Raw genomic sequence first — 20047 nt, forward strand, 5'->3', positions numbered from 1 at the left:
TAACTTTTTAAAAATATTTAGATCTATCTTTAAAGAATCCATCTAAGGTCAAAATCATGTCAAAACACTTTCTGACAAACTTCTAATTTCATTTATATAATGTCAACCAATTATTATTTTAAAATATATCTTTTCCCATTTTATTTATTTATTTATTTTCATTAAATTGTCTAATGTAGATTTATATCAATAGACGATCCCTGGCCCCATCAAAGGGAAGCTATTAAGAAAATATTTTAATTATAAACAACAAAAAATATGGGGACTGACATGCCGTAAAGCTGAAATTTTCAATACTTCGAAAAGTTTCAAAGATTTATATAGACCTAGTCTTAAATTTATTTAGTAGATCTAGATCTATATCTAGATTGGGTGTATAATTTTGTTAAAGGGTAGGCCTGACTCTAGTCACTCTTAGATTTAGATCTAGTTTACGTTAAGACAGTTACTGAGTTATTTGAGTTAGTTAAGTCTCTACTCTCTAGACTAGTCACTCTAATGATACTCTAATCTAACACTCTAACTACTCTAAGTACTCTAACCTAACTCTAGTAAAATAGTTAACTCTAGTAGACTCTAGTTACTCATTCGTCTCAGTATATAGAGTAAAGGATGGTTGTCGGACACGCTAAGGCGGCTAAGCCATTCTCCTGCCATTTTTAAGTTTCAAAATTCATAACTCCGTAATGGTCTAACCTAAGAATAAAGTGATGGTGTCAATGAATTCGTTTTGACTATAAAAATAGCTATTTTGTAATGTATCACTACGCATAGTTAAAATTAGATCTGATGTGAAGAGGGGTAGGTTGGGTTTTCTGATGCGTTAAAGTTTTCGTCATGGTTTTTGTCTCTGTAAAAGTTGTTGGCCGGTTTGGAGATTTATGGGACACTTCAAAGGAAATAGATGTCTTCTATATATTAAACATGTTATTATTAAGACATTTCATCCTTAATTTTATTATTCTGTACATTAGCTCAACGACACAAGCCATATTATCACTTTTCCCACGCTCCACGCTTTCATTCTCGGCTTGTAACTGACGTCACACCATGGCCACTACTTTGGGCCTAGCCTAGCTGGTCGCGCTAGGGGAAAAAAATCGCCTCTGTTGGGGGGGGGGGGGAGAAGAGGAGGAGTATTCTCTCTAGTCTACCTACGGGGCACTTTTTTTTCCCCGTAGCACAGCTCCACTGACGCAGTGCGTGCCTGTCTCACCTTAGCCTTTATGGTACCAGTCAGATAATTGCTAGTCTCCTGCTCTCTCTCTCACCTGCTTTTTTTTTTTTTTTTTTTTTTAGAGCGTGTAATGGTATGCTTAAGAGACGTGGAAAAAAGGGGAAAGGGGGGGGGGGGAGACTTCATGTAGTATACTCTCTTTTGATTTTGACAATCTCTTAGAATGTTGATGTTTCACACAATGGCCATTTAGCACACCTGGTCGATCAATAATTGTAGGCTCGAGGTCTACAATGATATTGCTATTGTGACTTTTTTTTTCAGCTGCCCATTGATGCCAATTTATTATTGTATAGAGATGTGCACTTGGGTGCTATAACATTTGTACATATTTGTTGCATATTAAATGGTTTAAAATAAATGGTTATATGTTTTGCATACACCACATTAACTTTTTTTTTTATAAATATGTTACGAATTTTTTTTTTTTTTGTGAAACATGTAACAAACACACACAAGAACACATACATAACTTAAATATACATTTTCTACTATATTATTTTAACAAACAACAAAATTATTCTTGTAAATGTTTAAAAAAAAAACAATAACAATTTGTTTATTTCCCCATAAGTACTGTGTCAAGTTATTTCCCTTTGATGACTAGCGTCATATGACGATATGTTTTCTTATTCAGAAAGGTAAAACTTGTTGGCCACCCCCTATTTACATGTTTAAGTGGGAAAGGAGAGTCTGGGTTGTACAATCTATCTGTTTCTAGTGCCTATTTAGAAGCATTATATCTGGGTTTTAATTGGGTAATGCATCTAGGGGCTTAAAAATCGTCTTAGCTCCAGACCCTATCTCGTTCTTCCCCTTGGGAGAAAAAAAGCTAAGTTTTACAGTAGTCTACTTTGACCCCAGATAAAATTACTTTCTCTCAATATAAAAGGGAGCTGTACGTGTCGGAAGTGTGACAAAATAGTCCATGCGCAATATTTATGCGGAAGTTGGGTAGTAAACATTCAAATAAAGAAGATTTAATAATAATACATCGAGGTGTCCGATATGCGAGACGAAACCTGGGCGTCCGACAACCATCCTTTACTCTAGAGTAGTTTATGCTATTCGGACACCTAGGCCCAAATTTGAAAGTTTAACTTTGACAGCGCATTATTTAACAATGGTTCGACATAGAAAAGAAAATGAAGTATCAAAATCTTCTTTAGTTTAAGGAGAATAAGGATGACTACTTATATTTGTACCCCTAACCTGTATTTGTTATTATATTTAAGGTCAAAGAGGCAGTGTGTTTTCATTTAATTCAGACAAATTTGACCCACATTATTTGATTCCGGACACAATTATTTATTTCGGACAGTCTCTATATTTAGGCCTCAATAAACTCAGATTTTAATTCTTTACTAACATTAACTCAATTTTAAGATCCCCAGGCATAACCCCTCACATTAAATCATTATGATGTTTTGGAATTATGCATAAATACGAACACAAAAAATAAAAATATGAACACACTTGTTCTACTGGGATAGTGACTTCTACACAGACTTTTAGACTTATTTATGTTTGAATTGTTTGCATGATTAGATGTGTGTTGAATGTTTGTGTTTTTTGTTTATTAATTTAATAAATTTCTAATACAGATATCAGATGATCTTTTGTAGTATAGTACAGGCTAGGATAGCCATTCTTGCCTAACTGAATCCTCTATATTCTCTCTATATAAATCTAGATCTATCTAGTAGGTCTAGATCTAAGCATTTAACTTCATTCAATGTACCAAGCTCACTCCAAACATTTGCCCATTTATTCTCTATTAAAAAAACAACAAACGAACAAATATAATATAAGATCATTTTTTATTGATGTCCAAAACTGGCTGTCCGAAATAAATTTTGGTAAGAAAATCGTAATTTAATTCGGACACCCTATTAATTTTTTATTTGTATGGAATCAGACAACTTGGCTTATTAATCAAATAAATTAGCTCCAAAAACAGAATAAATATTGCCGGACTCATTAGTATAGACTTAGCTAATCAAAAAATATAGTCTTAACCCTAGGAAGAGGTAAAGTCATCCGGGTAACATAGGAAAAAACAACAACCTGACTAGCTAATTTGAAATTCGTTTTTTTTTACATAAAAAGACAGCTAAATGGAAGGAAATTGGGTCAGAATCATTGGAAAATGGACAAGCACATTATACAGCGTGCTAGTTTTATAATAAATATTAAAATAATTATTTAATGACCACGAAAACAGTGAATGTCCGAATTCATGTAATGTCCGAAATAAATAAACTACTATAGTAGTAATCTTAATAAATAAATATAATAATAATATAATATTATAATTTAAAATCTAGTGAATTCTAGTGACTTAGTAATAGTATACTAGGGGTCTAGTAATTATAATAAGTAAGTATACTACTAGATTTAGATCTAGATCTAGTTATTGTAGTAATCTAGTTACAATCTACTATCTAGAAATACTAGTCTAGTCAGTCTAGTAACACAACACTTATAAGTTATTTATCTATAATAATAAAATACAGGTCAGCTCTTCAAAAAAGTCTTAGTCTTGGAAAGAAGTAGAGTAGTTTATTTATTCCGGACATTACAGTACATCTCGCTGTTTTTGTGGTCATTACATCTTTGTTAGTTTATTTTGATATTTAATATGAAACTAGCATGCTGTATTATCAGTGTATAAAAAAGTATAATAATAATATAATAATTAATTTGCGTGTCCATTTTCCAATGATTCTGACCCAATTTCCTTCCATTTAGCTGTCTTTTTATGTAAGAAAAAAGAATTTCAAATTTATAAGTCAAATATAAGTCATGTATATTATTATTATATATATTTATATATAAACATGTATATATATATGTTACCAGGATGACTCTCTTCCTTGGGTTAAGACTTTATTTTTTGGTTGGCTAAGTCTATGGTCAGTATAAAGTAAAGTAAAGTTCCCTTTCACTAGACCTTGTGGTCTATAGGGTAGATGATGTAAAGGTAATTTATTTCCGAGGCCTATGGTTTACGAGGGTGTCATGTGATCAGCACAACAACCAACCACCTTTACTTTTCCCAAACTAATGTTAGGTACCCATTAGAGCTGAGTGGACTCAGAGGCGCCCAAAGATCCCGAAATTAAAAATCCCAGGATTCGAACCCTGGACCCCTGGTTCGGAAGCCAAGTGCTTTACCGCCAAGCCACCGCATCTCTTTGTCAGTATAGTCTATGCTAATGGGCCCGGCAATGTTTATTCTGTTTTTGGAGCTGATTTAAATATGATTCATAAGCCAAGTTGTTTGATTCCATTAAAAAAATAAAATTAATAGGGTGTTTGAATTAAATTACGATTTTCATTCCAAAATTTATTCCAAACAACCAGTTTTAGACATCAATGTTAATGATCTAAAATATTATATTTGTTTTTTTGTTGATTTTTTTAAAACTTCTACGCATGCAGCACCCGCTTTGTGGAGGAAGAGGAAACCATGTGTGTTTCTTTTTTTTTCCCCCAGATTTGCCTTATTCCAGTTCGATAGGTTGGGAAAACTACATGTTCTTGAATTGTTTGAGTGCATAAATGCACCATGCACAAGCTCTTACTAAAACAGTTTAATGATGTCAGATAATGATGATAATCCTTTCAAAAATATGTTTTATATTAGGCTAATACACTTTTTAAGAAAAAAAAATATTAAAAGGCTGTTAAAATTATATTTTTTATGTCTTTTCAGCATAAAAAATGACCTGGTCTGATTTGACCTTGTTTCAATGTGAGGGTGCAACAGAATATTAAAAAAAAACAACCTTTATGGTTTATTGATGCTGTACCATCAAATGCATAAATCAATTTATTGTTTTTGTTGTTTTTTTTAAATCTAAAGCAGGAATAAAACAGTTGAAGTAAGAAATACAAATGTTGACCAACAAGATCTTCATCAAGAAAACCAGGTTGGGTGGCGTGATGAAAATTGTCCGTGAACACTATCTGAGAGATGATATTAGCTGTGGCTCAATGGCATGTGTTAAAAATTGTCAAGGTTTGGAAAGAGAGCCTCTAGAAGAGTCACCTGACTCTGATAGCTCACTGTTGCGGAAGAGTCATTATATTATTCCAGATACTAATGTTGTACTTCATCAAGTAAGTAGCAAGGGCTTTTTCAGTATTCTCAAATTACAAGTAAAAATACTGGTCTCCTACAGACTTGAACTCAATAGGCTTGACAGTACACCAGCAAAAAACAACAACACTGTGAACCTTGAACTAAAAAAAGTGAAGTCTATGCACACCTCCTTAATGAAAACAATTAAAAAGTGATTGAGGATTGGGGGATTTTGTACATTTTATATCTTTTGTTATTATTTGTTACTGATATGTATCTTATCTATTGTGTTTTAACATATGCATATTTTTTTTTTCCAGATTGATGTTCTAGAAGATCCTTCAATAAAAAATGTCATAATTCTCCAGACAGTTCTTGATGAAGTAAGGAACTTATTTAAACAAAAAAAGATTTCTGATCTTGTTGTTAAAGCAACATGTGATTAATCTAAACAAAATAATTTTTTGTTTAGTAATTAGATGCTTAATTTAAATTTTTTAAAAATATACTGTTTATGTCATTGTCTTGTGTTATAAGCCCTTTGTTTCTTAAGCTTTTTTTTCCCCAAGTACCTTATCTTATCTTATCTTCTTATCTTATCTTATATAATACAGACGTTACTTCAAAAAAGAAGATGATTACGTCCTACGCGTCATGCATTTAGTCATGCATATTAACCAATGACTTAAATTCTGCCAAGTCACTGGTTTTCCTGGCTAGCTCAGGCAACCCATTCCATGCTCTAATAGCACTAGGGAAGAAGGAGTATTTGTACAAATTTGTCCTAGCATATGGGACGAGGAATGTGCCTTTATCTTTGTGTCTTTCAGAGTATTTTATTAAATTTTGTTTTTGTATTTGAAGATTATGGTTCAGTGTTTTATGTATGATTGCTACTTTACTTTTGAGCCTTCTGTCCTGAAGGCTTTCTAAATTTAGTGATTTTACTAAAGGTGTTACTCTAGTCAAATGTGAATATTCGTTTGTTATGAATCTCACTGCTCTATTTTGTGTCTGTTCCAGTTTCTTAATGTTTTCTTGAGTTGAGGGGTCCCAAACGGAGGATGCATATTCTATTATTGGCCTAACCAAGATTAAGTAACATTTTAGTTTTATGTTCTTATTTGATTTATAGAAATTTCTTTTAATAAATCCTAATGCTTTGTTTGATTTTTTTGTAGTTTCATCAATATGTGGATTCCATGATAGTTTTTCATTTATTATAACACCTAGGTATTTTGCGTTTTTAGTCTGTGATACTGGTTTGCCATGAATAAGATAAGTGGAATTAATTTGTTTTAGTTTTTTTGTTACTCTTAACAACTGACATTTTTCTGGGTGGAAAGACATGCTCCAATATGATTCCCATTTCTGTAATTCATCTAATTCTCTTTGTAAAATATCTGTGTCTTGTGTTGTTTTTATTGTTCTATATATTATGCAATCGTCTGCAAATAATCTGACTTTTGTTCCTGAACTAATGCAATTTGGTAAATCATTTATGTAAATTAAAAATAGTAGTGGACCCAAGACTGTACCTTGAGGTACACCTGAGTTTACTGTTATCGGTGTTGATTTAGAGCCATTTATTATTACAGTTTGTTCTCTCCCTATCAGAAAGTCTTTAATCCACTGATGCAGTGGACCATTAATGCCGAAATATTTTAATTTTTTAAGCAAACTATGGTGGTGAACTTTGTCAAAAGCCTTAGAAAAATCTAGTAAGATTTGTTCACTATTATCTAAACCTGTGATTAACCACTATTACCTGTGATATATATATATATATAAAGCAAGCAATTCATTCCATTTTATAACAAAGTATTTTTATAAACTTAGACTAAGTTTTTTATCTTTAAAAGTTAAATTGGTTATTCATTATTGTTATAATTACATGTTATGTAGATACGACACAGAAGTGCACCAGTGTACAAAAGAGTTACTGAAATGATATCAAGCTCACAAAAACATTTCTATACATATTGCAATGAGTTTAACATGTAAGTTTTTTTTTTTTTTTTTTTTTATAAATATTGTAATTTTAGCATAAGTGATATTTTAATTTAAACACAATATGGTGCAAATAGCTTTTCATCTTCATTAGAATCTTATTTATTTTATTTTTTTCTAGCTAAGTAATATAATAACTAAATAGTTGTATCAATAATAAATATAGTTATTACTGTCAAAATTTGTTTTAGAGAGCATTGTTGTTCCTCAAACAATGTGACGTATGCAAGTTTGGAGTTGCCTCCATGCCTGTAATTAAACACACCAAAGAAACAAGTGTAGAATATAATTTTCTTGAGTTTGATATGTTTAAATCAATTCAATGAAACAAGTAATCCAGCGATGAACAAATGTACATAAAACATAATTCTTTTGTATGAATAGAACAATAGTTTGACTGACATATTGTTAAATAAATAAAGCACAGTGAAAATGCTGAGAATCAGTAATTAATGATCACAGATTAAAAATTTCTGAACCATAACCCAGATAGGGTTCCACGACTATTCGTTCACTGACATTTCATTCACCGACAAATCGTTCACGCGACTATTCGTTCACCCGACAATTCGTTCACGTGACATATCGCTCACAGACTATTCGCTCACAGACAACTTGTTCACTGACAACTTGTTCACCGACAGTTGGTTCACGACAAATCGTTCACGCGACTATTCGTTCACGGCACGGACAGATTGTTCACAGACAAATCATTCACTGGATAGTAACATATTGTTAATAATATATATTCTCGTCGCGTGTTTAATTTATTTACATTAAAACTTTTGTAGCTATTATTTCCAAATGCAAAAAATTTCTAGAGATCAGGTCAAATCTGAGTTTATTTAATTTCGTTGTTGTTGTTGATATTTTGTTAATGAGCACTGTAGTTTATGTGATAAAAATTATACTTAAAGTAAAAAAAAAAAAAGAGATCTTACAAGCTAGCTGAAAAATGTAAACGGGCCCTCACTTTACTATAGGTAACATTTTTACTTTCACTTTTAATATACCTTTACACCCCCCTCTTTTTTTTTCATCTACCGGGAATCTACCCATTCATCTGGATACTCTAGTTAACACCTACTGGAGTGCTAGACAGACTGGCTCCTCTGGAAGTAAAAAAACTTTATTGGACATTGCCTATACACATGTTCAATCTGTTAACATTGAAAATATCTACTAGACACTAGTATAGTACTTTCCATCAAGTTTAAAAGAAGTTTTATTGTTATTTTTATTTTAGTTAACTTGTTTCTATATGTGACCACCCATTGGTAGACTAATTTGATTGCTTGGACCTCAATAACAAATTTATTGAAACAATTTTATTTTGTTGTATTGCGATAAATTATAATTTTTTGATAGGGAACCAAAATATTTCCTAGTGTTGTATATGTAATTAGTTTTTTTTTTCTTAGATGTCTTAATTGGTAAGTATTAACCTTAGATCTGTATCTAGTATGTGAGGTTCAGAGTTGAACAGTGAAACCATATATTGTACCAAATCTAGTACCATTGTTAAAAATCTAAATTATCTCTCGTAAAAACACTGAAAGGATTGTGGAAAAAATACTAGTGCATCTGAGCTAGCCAGGAAAACCAGTGACTTGGCAGAATGCATGACGCGTAGGGCGTAATCATCTTCTTTTTTGAAGAAACGTCTGTATTATATAAGATAAGATTTGTTTTTGTTAATAAGATATCAATAAAATGGGTATGTTAATTAAACATCTGGACCGCTATTAAGAAGATAAGCAAATATGGGTAGGTCGAACAAGATTACATGATGGACATGAGTGTAAAAGAAGGCCTACATGTTGAAAGTAAAAATGTTACCTATAGTAAAGTGAGGTCCCATTTAAATGTTTCAGCTTGCTTGTAAGATCCCTTTTTTCTTTTAAGTATAATTTTTTATCACATACTGTCCTCGTTAACAAAATATTAACTACAAACAAACACAAATTTACAAAGAATTTCGGATCAGGCCCGATCTCTAGCAATTTTTTTGTTTTTGGAAATATCCAGTGAACGAATTGTTAGTGAAATATTTGTCGCGTGAATGATTTGTCGTGAACCAACTGTTGGTGAACAAGTTGTCGGTGAACAAGTTGTCTGTGAGCGAATAGTCGCGTGAACGAATTGTCTTGTGAACGATTTGTCGGTGAATGAAATGTCAGTGAACGAATTGTCGTGTCCCTCCCAGATAGATAGTTTTCCTTTCCTTATGTAGTCTTCTAAAAAGACCTTTTTGGATAGTTACATAGTTTTTTTTATCTATCTTTCTAAGTCTTTCTTTTTAAAATGATTAATAATAATTATTTTTGTTAATTATCAAATATATACAATTTCTATTTTGCTTCAAACATTGTGTCCACTTAGGAACACATACGTTGAGCGTAAGCCTGGTGAAAGTGCCAATGATAGAAATGACAGGGCTATTAGAAAAGCTGTTGGATGGTACTCTAGTCATTTAAAAGATGCTGGGGTACTTGTTTTGCTGCTCACTAATGATGTGGAAAACCTAAAGTATGCCCTCTCCAAAAATTTAAATGCCTATACAAGTAAGTCTTGAGAGAAAAAAATGAATTTTAAATGAAAAATTGATTATTATTTGATAATAAGAATATAAATTTAAAAAAATGTGTAATGTTATTGATGTCAGCAAAGTTGTATTCAGTTAGAGCTGCTATTCTGGGATACCTTATCAATTAGTAAGGGTTTCTTTTATATAAAACAAAGGTTTAAATACAAATCACAAAACAGGTAGGATGATATTTTTAATTGAGTCCATAGCTATTAATGTAAATAAATAATTAAATGATCTTTTTTTCTTTTGTTAAATAATTAGAACTTAATTTTATTCTTGTACTAAATAGAACATATTAAAGTCTCATGATTGGGATTTATCAGGTTTTAAATGAATTTTACATGCTTTTCAAATATACTTTCTTCCAAAACATATATACTTTATAAATGTGATTTTTAGGCAGGAATAAATCTCTAAATAAAAGTGCATATATTTTTAAAGATATTTATTGTAATAATTTTAATATTGAATTCAGTTTGAGGAACTCAGTAAAAAATTTTGTCGAATTAGTTGTACTATTCCGTGGATCATTATTACATTTGTAAAATAAGAGATTTTTAAAATATGTATAATAAATATATTATATTGAAATTTCTATGTTAAAACTCATTTTATTTTCCAATCACTGTAACTCAGCAATAAAATTATAACTTGAATTAATTTAAATACAATGAATTATAAGAAAGGGAAGGCTAGTTTGTCCTTGTACAATAACAGAATGAATGGAAAATATATGAACAGAAAGAGTTAAAATTCATTAATGCTAGAAACAAAAGTAACTGTCTCCTTCTAATTCCACTTTTATATGTTTTGCAATATTTTTTGTTTCTGGCTGACACACCCCAAACTATTTGCCTGAATTTGTTTTTCTCATGTTTATATTTTAAATGTAATGATCACATTGTTTCTTTAACTTTCTAGTCTATGACTATGTGAAAAGCTTATCCAATAAAACAATTGTGGACAGGCTTGCCAACCCTCTCAATCAATCTGTAAGTACTAATTTTAATTTTTGTCAAAGTAATTTTTTTTTTTTCAGTTTTAATATCAGTTATTTAAATTTGTGTTATTATTTCAAGAACAAAATATGTCTATACTTGTTAAAAGGGGCTACAGTGTTATTCGGTAAAAATGATGTATACAACTAATTTAGTATTAAAATAACAAGTAATTGAAAATGGATATTAATGAATGATGGAATTATTGAAATATAGATTTTCAAATAAAAATTAGAAGGCAATGAGAAAAAAAAATTACTTCTTAGTATTAACAAGACAAAAATGTTTTTTTACAAAAACTTGGATTAAATACCATGTAATTCATTCCATGTCAGTATACTTCATTCTATTTCATTGTACTTAATTGTGTTACTTACCATGGTAACTAAGTGGTGAAAGTGCAAAGCAACAAATCTTATTGCAAATTTAATTTTGAATTATAAATTAGTCTTCAAAGTTTTACATATAGAATAGAGTTAAAGTGAACATCCATATACTTTTTGAGTATTTTTACACTCACCACATGAATGTGTGTGTTAACTGTTCAGTTATAAAATTGTCTTTATCATCCCTTAATCTATAAATAGACTGTTATCTCCCCTTGTTGGTACATTTAACGAGTTCCCATTAAACCATCAAAAGAATTTTTTTCATCATGCTGTTACAACACCTTGGGTTTTAATAGAACTTTTTATTGATTAGATCTCAGACAAGAACAAAGTTTTATTTGCTGAACACTTGGGCATGGCAGAGATCCAGAAGGGCATACGCTCTGGAAAGTACCTGCAGGGGACAATACTTATAAGCAGAGAGAACTACTTGGAGGCCAATGTCAGCATCAGAGATAAAGACCAAATGGTAAACATTAAACTGCTATTGATTTTTGGGGTCTTAATATGAATAGTTTATGCAGCCTTGAATAATGCTTGACCAAAAATATCCTGTTTTGCTATAATTAAAAAAAACAACAACATATTCCTTGGTTTTGTTTGTTATATAAATTATAATTACATGAAATGTCAAGTTTTTGTCTTATCCTAAAAAGAAGCTATGTAATATTGTGCATGATTACAGGCAGATTGTTCAATTCTTTCACTTTTTGTTACATTTTGTAGTTTCATGTTTATACATACAATAAGGTCCCATAGAAAACCTACCTTCACCTATCCCTTTGTCTGCTGGACCATTGGGGCACCACATGATCTATTACAGGATTTAAAAAAAAATAAAGGTCAAACAATGGAAAACACCTAAGCATTCAGAAAGCTAGAAAATACAGAGCACCACTTTTAATTAAAATCAAATCAACACACTTTATTAAAAACTAAAAACATTTTAGAAACTTTTTTATAACCCTTTGAAGTAATATGAATTCAGATTAAAAATCCATTAAAAATTATTATAGATGGAATAGTGGTTTTAATTGCACATACTTAAAAAAACATCTTGCTTGTACCATATTAATAATAATAAAAAAGTATTTAGATTTTTGCTCTATTATTATTATTATTATTTACAAAATTAATTTTAGTTTTTTTTTTTTTTTTTATTTAGGTGTTTGTTCAAGGATTACAAAATCTTAACAGAGCTGTGAATGATGATGTAGTGGTGATTGAAATCTTGCCAGAATCTGAATGGAGTTGCCCGTCTTCCATGGTGCTGGCAGAGGATGAAGGGAAGGATGAAGAAGACGAGGAGAATAGGGGACTAAATGACAGTGTAAGTATTGTCCTTGGGTCAGCAGTCACTGCATTAGTTTCACATGTACATGTTTTATTTCAACTTCATTCTAATATAGTTAATAAGTTTAATGTTGTTATAGACAATGTAGAAGAATATGTTAGAAAGTTTAGTTTTCTTTTACACTTTTGCGATGGTTTTCAATAAGGGCTGGAAGTTTAGTATTTAGTCACTGATTCTACTTAACACTATCAGGATTTAGAGAAAAGCTTGTGGGTTATTATTCAAGCCACACAATACTTATAATTTATAGAGCTTTAAACCACAAAAAGGAGAAATTAAACATGACTACACATTTTCAGTGGGAAACTGAGATTATTAATTGCAATGTCAAATACTTTGTTTCAGGAAAAACTGATTCAAAATAAAGTGCCACGGGAACTTCGTCAGCCCACTGGTAGGGTTGTTGGCATTGTTAAAAGAAACTGGAGGCAATACTGTGGCATATTGCAACCATCCATATTAAAAGAGGTAATGTGTTTTTGACTGGGCTAAACTGATGTTGCACTCACTGGCTCTTATCAACTGTTTTGTTTAGAGTAGAGGTGAACTATAAGGGCAGTAACTGAAGAAAAAAACAACACTGTATAGAATGAAAAAAGTGTTTTAAATTTAAATCCAGCTATCCATATTGTTCTGGTTTTTCTGAGCTTTTATTAAACATTGATTGGAATGAAGTTGGTTTGAAAACATTTGAATTATTTTTTGTTTTAAATAATCTGGACAATGTTTATTTTGAAGATATCAGACAGACCAAATGTTGAAAAAGAAATGACTAATTAAAAACTTGGGTGCAACTACTGTTCAAATATACAAGAAATCTAAACATTGAATAAATAATGTTTACTTAGTCCTTCCAGGTCACACACACTCTGGTCTCAATAATGGGTGATAGACTTAAATTTATGAATTCAGAAAATAGGTTTTGATGCGCGTAACCCTTATGTAATCCTTGTTATGAAGTTGTTGCCTTTTTTTTTTTGTACAGTAAACTTTTTTGTGTGTACATTTCTACCTAATGAGTTTGGATCAAAATGAGTAGAAATATTAAATGTTTTAAAATAAAATTTTACTCTTTTTTTCATCACTAGAGAACTAGACATTTGTTCATACCTGCAGAGAAACGAATACCAAAGATAAGAATTGAAACAAGGCAGTCAGATGCACTGGCTTCAAAGAGGATTATAGTAGCTATTGATAGTTGGCCTCGTAACTCTAGATATCCTTTGGTTTGTTCTTTTTTTATTTCTTTATCCATTTATATGTTATTAATTCTAATTGATTAATGCCATTATGTTTCTATTATGACTTTATGTTTGCTCTCTGTAAAGGGTCACTTTGTCCGCTGCCTTGGTGGAGTTGGAGATAAAGATACAGAGAATGAAGTTCTTCTTTTGGAACATGATGTCCCTCATTCCAATTTCTCTGAAGCTGTTCTTAGCTTTCTACCGAAAATGCCATGGACAATCACAGAAGAGGTTTTTGAATACATTTTTTTAGAAATCAATTTTACTATTAAATAACTTTTAACTTAACATTGTTACCTTTATGTTAGGTAATGATGATAAATATCATAAAAATAAAAAGTTCTTAATTTTTTGAGTGAACTTAATGAATTCATTAGGACCTGAAGAGGCGCAGGGATCTGCGGCACCTTGACATTTGTAGTGTTGACCCTCCTGGCTGTACAGATATAGATGATGCTCTTCACTGTAGATCTTTATCAAATGGAAACTTTGAGGTACCTACTCATTGATCTTTTCATTAATAAGTTGCGACTGTTAAACATAATTATTGAGTAAAAAAAATGGTGAATGCTACTTTGGTAATAATTCTTAAAATAAAAGTAAGTAATAGTCAAGCTAGAAAATAATTTTTTTTTATAGAGCAAAATTTCTGTTGTCTAAAGTGATAAAGAAATTTATATTTTCTGTCTTCCCCAAATCATGTCTTCACCTATTCATTATGACCATTACAAATGTTTGTTTAACTTTTCTTGTATCTTGCTTGAATTTGTTTTATTGTTTCTTTGCTCAGGTTGGTGTGCACATAGCAGATGTTTCTCACTTCATTCGACCAGGCAATGCTCTGGACCAAGAGGCAGCCAACAGAGGAACTACTGTTTATCTAACAGACAAAGTAAGTCATGAATGAGTCCTACAATACAGTTATGGAAATCTAAAACAGTAATCTACTGGCTATACAGAATCATAGAGTTTGAAACTATAAGAGTAAAATATTTGTTTAGTTCAATAGGATCATTTTCATACATGGTTTTTTGAAATATTGTCAATTGTTGTATTTATTGTATTCATGGATAAATGTAAAGAGGAAGTCATTCTTGTGATTGTCTAATAACTAAATGTGTTAGTTATATTGATTGAAATACAAGCTATCAATAATATGTCTGTCCGAAATAATTATTTTCAGAAGTTTTTACATACAGGAATTATGAAATAATTATCTTGTTACTCTCCAAATAAATATTTTCAGAGAATAGACATGGTACCAGACTTACTAAGTTCTAACTTATGTTCACTTCGAAGTGGAGTTAACAGGTACAGGTTTAACTTTATTTCTCTATATGAAACATTTTCTTCCTAAGACAATTTTGTGTAGAAGATGCTAAAATGATAAGTAAAAAAAAATATTATTTTTCTCACAGATTTGCATTTTCAGTTCTATGGGAGATGACTCCTCAGGCAGATATCATTAGTACAGATTTCACCAAGAGTATTATTGATTCCAAGGTAAGTTTATATTTGTAATTAGGAACAAATACTTTTGTTCAAAGCTCTCATTTTATCTGAGAAGTTTCTGTTTTCTGAAACTTGTAGTTTAAAATAATTTTCAATGTATCTTTTTTTTTTTTTTATTATATTTATTATTATTATTTTATTATAGTTTAATGTCAGCAATAGAGTTAGAACAAGGATTACTTTGAAATTTTTATTTTAATGTCATCACACACACACACTTTTCTTTATTAGTAAACATTGCTTCCAACTTCCATCTTAGATCACAATAATTTAATTAAAATTCTTCTATTAACTGTGTCTTAAAAAGAACCTAGTTAAGTTTTTTTGGAAAGAAAACAAACATTTGGTTATTATATGCATTGCATATATTTTATATACAAATGTATCTAGTAAAGTTATGCCTGTTTGTTTATCATTTACAGCTGTTTATTTCTTTTTTCAGGCATCACTGACGTATGCAGAAGCTCAGTTGAAAATAGATGATCCTAATGCTTCAGATAATTTGACCAAAAGCTTGCGAGGTCTTAATCATCTGGCGAAAATTCTAAAGAAAAAGAGATTAGACAATGGGTAATAAACTTGATTTAATAAGAAAACTCTTTTTTGTGACCATTTGCACTTGCTTGTCCTTTTATGTCTGTTTGTATTTTATTATATTGAAACAACACATTATAAGAATGGCAAATGTTAATCTCTGTTCCCAGAGCTTTGAGCTTAGCTTCAACCGAGGTCAGGTTTTTTGTTGATAGTGAGACCAATGATCCCATTGATGTTCAGACTAAAGAACTCAGGTATTTCTTTTTTTTAATCACTCATTTAAATATTGATCACTACATTCTTTCCCTAACAGTTACTTTAAAGTTATGGGGGAATTAAAAACCTGTTAAGGATAATTGTAATAGTTATTAAAATATCATTAATCTTTATATAGGAATAACCCTTTGAGAAAAACAAAGTTTCATTATAAAAAAACTGGTAGTAGCTTCCTATCTTTTATCCAGGGAAACTAATTCTATGGTGGAAGAATTCATGTTGCTGGCAAACATTGCAGTGGCAGAGAAAATTCTCAAGGAGTTTCCAGACAATGCTTTACTGCGACGTCATCCGTCTCCACCTGTGTCAAATTTTGATCCTTTGATCAAAGCAGCTGCTTCAAAAGTGAGTCAGCGTTGGCCATTTTCGTGAAATAAATGAGCTGAATGCATCTTTTATTTTCTGAAGCAAATGTCAGGCAACCTATTGTAACCTTAACAGTTGGATGGATTAAGACATCTCAAAATATACCATTTAGTTGTAGTTTTTATTATGTTTACTCTTCAAACTTAACTATAACTAATAATTAATAATTTAACTGAAAATAGTAATAAAATATTTGTACACTTTGCTTCATTTAGGGTTTTAAAATAGATGTCTCCTCTGGTAAAGGTTTAGCTGACAGTTTGGACAAAGCTGTTGTACCAGAGAATCCTTATTTTAACACAATGCTGCGTATAATGACTACACGATGCATGATGCAGGCTGTGTATTTCTGTAGTGGAATGTTGCAGCCAATGGACTATCTCCATTATGGTCTGGCCACTCCTATATATACTCACTTCACCTCACCCATTAGAAGGTAAGTTCTAATAGGTACAATGGTCTGAAAACATTTTTTTTCACGTTTATATAAAGTCTGTATATTTCTTGTATGTCTGAATTTTTGCCATTGATATTTTGACCATTCTACTTGTGGACAAGCTCATGCTAGATAACAACACATGAACCAATAAAAAAATCAAACAATCTTGGCGAGTGGTTAGATCTAAGTGTGACACACATAAGTTCAATGTTAAGGTCACAAACCTTTCTGTTACATTGTTTGAGTTGCAGTATTCTTTAAAATGATTTTTACTTGTACAAAAACACTATTAAATAGTTTAATCTTAGACTCAGTGACTTAAATATATCAGTGGTCGAAAACAAAAAATGATTGCAAAAATTTTATGACTAAAAAGATGAAAATAATAAAAAGTAAAAAAAAAAAGTAAAAAAAAACCCCAATTCTTATGCACTAAAATAATAAAAGTGTTGGGTGTGAATTTCACTTTTAATATTAGCATAGGTTTTTTTTTGTTTTTTTTTTGTTTACTTTTTTTAAATTTTTTTTTGTATAAATGTATCTCTACAAAAGAAATAACAAAATAATATTTATTCTATATTTTTGAAGAAATCTCCAAAGTAAAAAAAAATCATTGGAAGAAGCTACCATGGCACAAATATGTTATTTATCAACAAGTCCAATGTTACATTTGAAGATTTCACAAGATGTAAAATCACTGTATTAATCTATTGTTTTCCATTATTATTTTTTATTTCTAATTGACATCTTAAAAATCAAAATCATTTGGTTTGCTCCCTCAGATATTCAGATATTATTGCTCACCGTTTGCTAGCAGTTAGTATTGGTGCCGATGCATCATATCCAGAGCTGTTGGAAAAGACTAAGATCCAGGTATAGTTATAGAGCTGTTTTAACAGTTTTTATTAACCAGAATTGTATATCTACTTAGCAGACTTGCCAGGAGAGTTGATGCACTTGTTGCCCCACAAAAAAAACAAAACATTATTTATTATATTTATTTATTTATAGAGTCTGTGCAACAACTTGAACTACAGGCATAAGATGGCCCAGTATGCTGGTAGAGCTTCAGTCAATTTACACACACATGTAAGTCATTACAGAAGAATCAGTTCAAATGTATTTATTCTATATAGACATGTAACTAAAAAATGAATTTACTTATTTTTATGTCCTACAATATTTTAATTTGATTGCATATTGAAAAAAAAAAATCCAAAGTTAACTTTTATAATGTGGTGTAAAGTAGTATCCTGATAAAATATGCAATAGTTTATGTCAATTCATTCTTTTAATACTACATTTAAAAAGTCATTTTTAATTTAAAGATGTCAAATAAATGTTTTCCATTAAACTTTTTTTGGCAGCTTTTCTTTAAAACTCGTGTACAAGACGAGCAAGGTCATGTGTTATTTGTACGTAAGAATGCCCTGCAGATTCTCATTCCAAAGTATGGTCTTGAGGGTACTGTGTTCCTGAATGATGAAGGCCAGAAGACCTCAAGCTTGTTTGTTTATGATGAAGAGGTAGGCCAAACAAAATGTGGTAAAGGTTTCATTTTAACTTTGTTTCAAAAGGAGCTCAAAATTAATTAAATCATAGGAATCTCATTATTCAGTGAGGGCCAGCCTACATCTAGAATGCCATATCTAGTCAGTGACACTGTGCTTTCTGGCCCCTTATAAACTTCTGCACCCAGTGCATAATGAAACGAATGAGGTTCAGGTCCATTTGTATCGACAACTTATTTTGATGATGCGTGCAGGAAATATTCCACTGGCTGAGTAGAGTTGGGCACCACTGTCATAGGTTTTCTTACACGTACAACCTCTCTATGTCTTCAACATTTTTATCTGCTGTTCCCTTATATTTTGTTTGTCCACTAGATGAACACACAGACAGCTGGTAATGTGACCATTCATGTATTTGACCCAGTGATTGTCCAGCTAAGCATTGACCGATCCAATGTCCAGCACATGAAACTTTCTTTAAAACTGGTGAAGCCTGAGGTGAGTAGCTACTTTTTTTCCTTGACCTTTTTCCACTAAAACAAATTTATTGAACATAAAACATGATTTAGGGGCTTAAAGGCAATGTACCTGGATTTTGATTTGAAAGGTTTTGTTTACAATTATAATGGAATTAAGGTCTTTCTTGCTTTCGTACATCTTTTTAATGGCACTAGACTCCAAATTGAAACACAACAAGTGTCCATCTCTCTTTATTTCTCTCAATTCTCACATGTTCTCTTGATTTCACCCAGTGGGTGGCCTGTCCAGTCCTTTGTGTTATATTTCTTTTTTTCTGGTGACTGTCTCTCTTCCGATCTCCTGATACTATTACCTTTCATACTGGTTGCTAATGTCCTTGTTCTTGTCATAAAACTCTTAACATTGATTTTTTTTTAGAGTCGCCCAGAGGTCTTTATTGGTAACTTATAAGCCCTCTGACCTTAGAATTTTGGGTTGATGATCAACGAAAAAAAAAACAGTTAACAACCTCTTTTACTATGAATCTCTGCATTACTGAAGTAACTTGACATGTTTCTGATTTATCTAAACAGATATTTGCATTTTGTCAACAGATTCCTGGTTTCAGTGTCCCATCTGTTAAAGATACTTCTACTTTATCAACACAAGAGCCTGTTGGAAAATCAGCTCAGAAGAAAAGAAAGATGATGTAAAAGTCATTAGTTCTTTGTTCAGTGAATTCTTGCTGTTCATGACAAACATTTAGCTTTAGTTGAATTAACAATGCCATCTTTTTATGTTTTCTTGAATGAATGGATCATTTTTAAACATTGTTATTTTGCATTGCAAATTATTGATGTAAATCTTTTGTCAAAATATATACCTGATGAATGTTTGGGTTTTTAACTAATGGCTAATAAGGCAGCAAGGTCTTGTTGTTCAAATGATAAACTTCTTGTTAATGTAATCATAATGGCAACATTTAAGTCAATAAATGTTGACATTAAAAAAAAAAAGATTTTTTTTGTTTAAAGTTGT

At 31.0% G+C, this 20047-nt stretch overlaps 1 protein-coding gene across 2 annotated transcripts; it reads left to right on the plus strand.

Annotated features, from left to right (window-relative positions):
• Window positions 1–240: 240 nt before the first annotated feature.
• LOC106052859 (exosome complex exonuclease RRP44-like) lies at window positions 241–20037 on the plus strand. Of its 2 annotated transcripts, none has more exons than XM_056034524.1 (24): window positions 241–392; window positions 5106–5362; window positions 5645–5707; window positions 7230–7324; window positions 9717–9898; window positions 10846–10916; window positions 11625–11780; window positions 12477–12641; window positions 13011–13133; window positions 13754–13891; window positions 13994–14140; window positions 14287–14403; window positions 14700–14801; window positions 15156–15220; window positions 15328–15412; window positions 15864–15991; window positions 16126–16212; window positions 16423–16579; window positions 16816–17036; window positions 17822–17912; window positions 18051–18128; window positions 18407–18565; window positions 18926–19048; window positions 19624–20037. In XM_056034524.1, exons 2-24 carry the CDS (start codon window positions 5138–5140, stop codon window positions 19720–19722), a joined length of 2877 nt encoding a protein of 958 aa, XP_055890499.1. In that variant the 5' UTR covers window positions 241–392; window positions 5106–5137; the 3' UTR covers window positions 19723–20037. The 2 variants fall into 2 exon arrangements, with proteins under 2 accessions (XP_055890499.1, XP_055890500.1); XM_056034525.1 differs by having other exon boundaries at window positions 5109–5362.
• Window positions 20038–20047: the final 10 nt, after the last annotated feature.

The sequence above is a fragment of the Biomphalaria glabrata genome, chromosome 7 (genome assembly GCF_947242115.1).
Source record: "Biomphalaria glabrata chromosome 7, xgBioGlab47.1, whole genome shotgun sequence".
NCBI classification, from domain to species: Eukaryota; Metazoa; Mollusca; class Gastropoda; family Planorbidae; genus Biomphalaria; species Biomphalaria glabrata.

What these genes read in the sequence shown, in the direction of transcription:
- LOC106052859 (XM_056034524.1), top strand. Translation starts at nt 5,138, where the DNA reads ATGTTGACCAACAAGATCTTCATCAAGAAAACCAGGTTGGGTGGCGTG. An exon ending in AACCATCCATATTAAAAGAG is followed by an intron (nt 13,134 to 13,753) that starts GTAATGTGTTTT and finishes TTTCATCACTAG; the next exon opens with AGAACTAGACATTTGTTCAT. An exon ending in TGTTTGTTTATGATGAAGAG is followed by an intron (nt 18,566 to 18,925) that starts GTAGGCCAAACA and finishes TTTGTCCACTAG; the next exon opens with ATGAACACACAGACAGCTGG.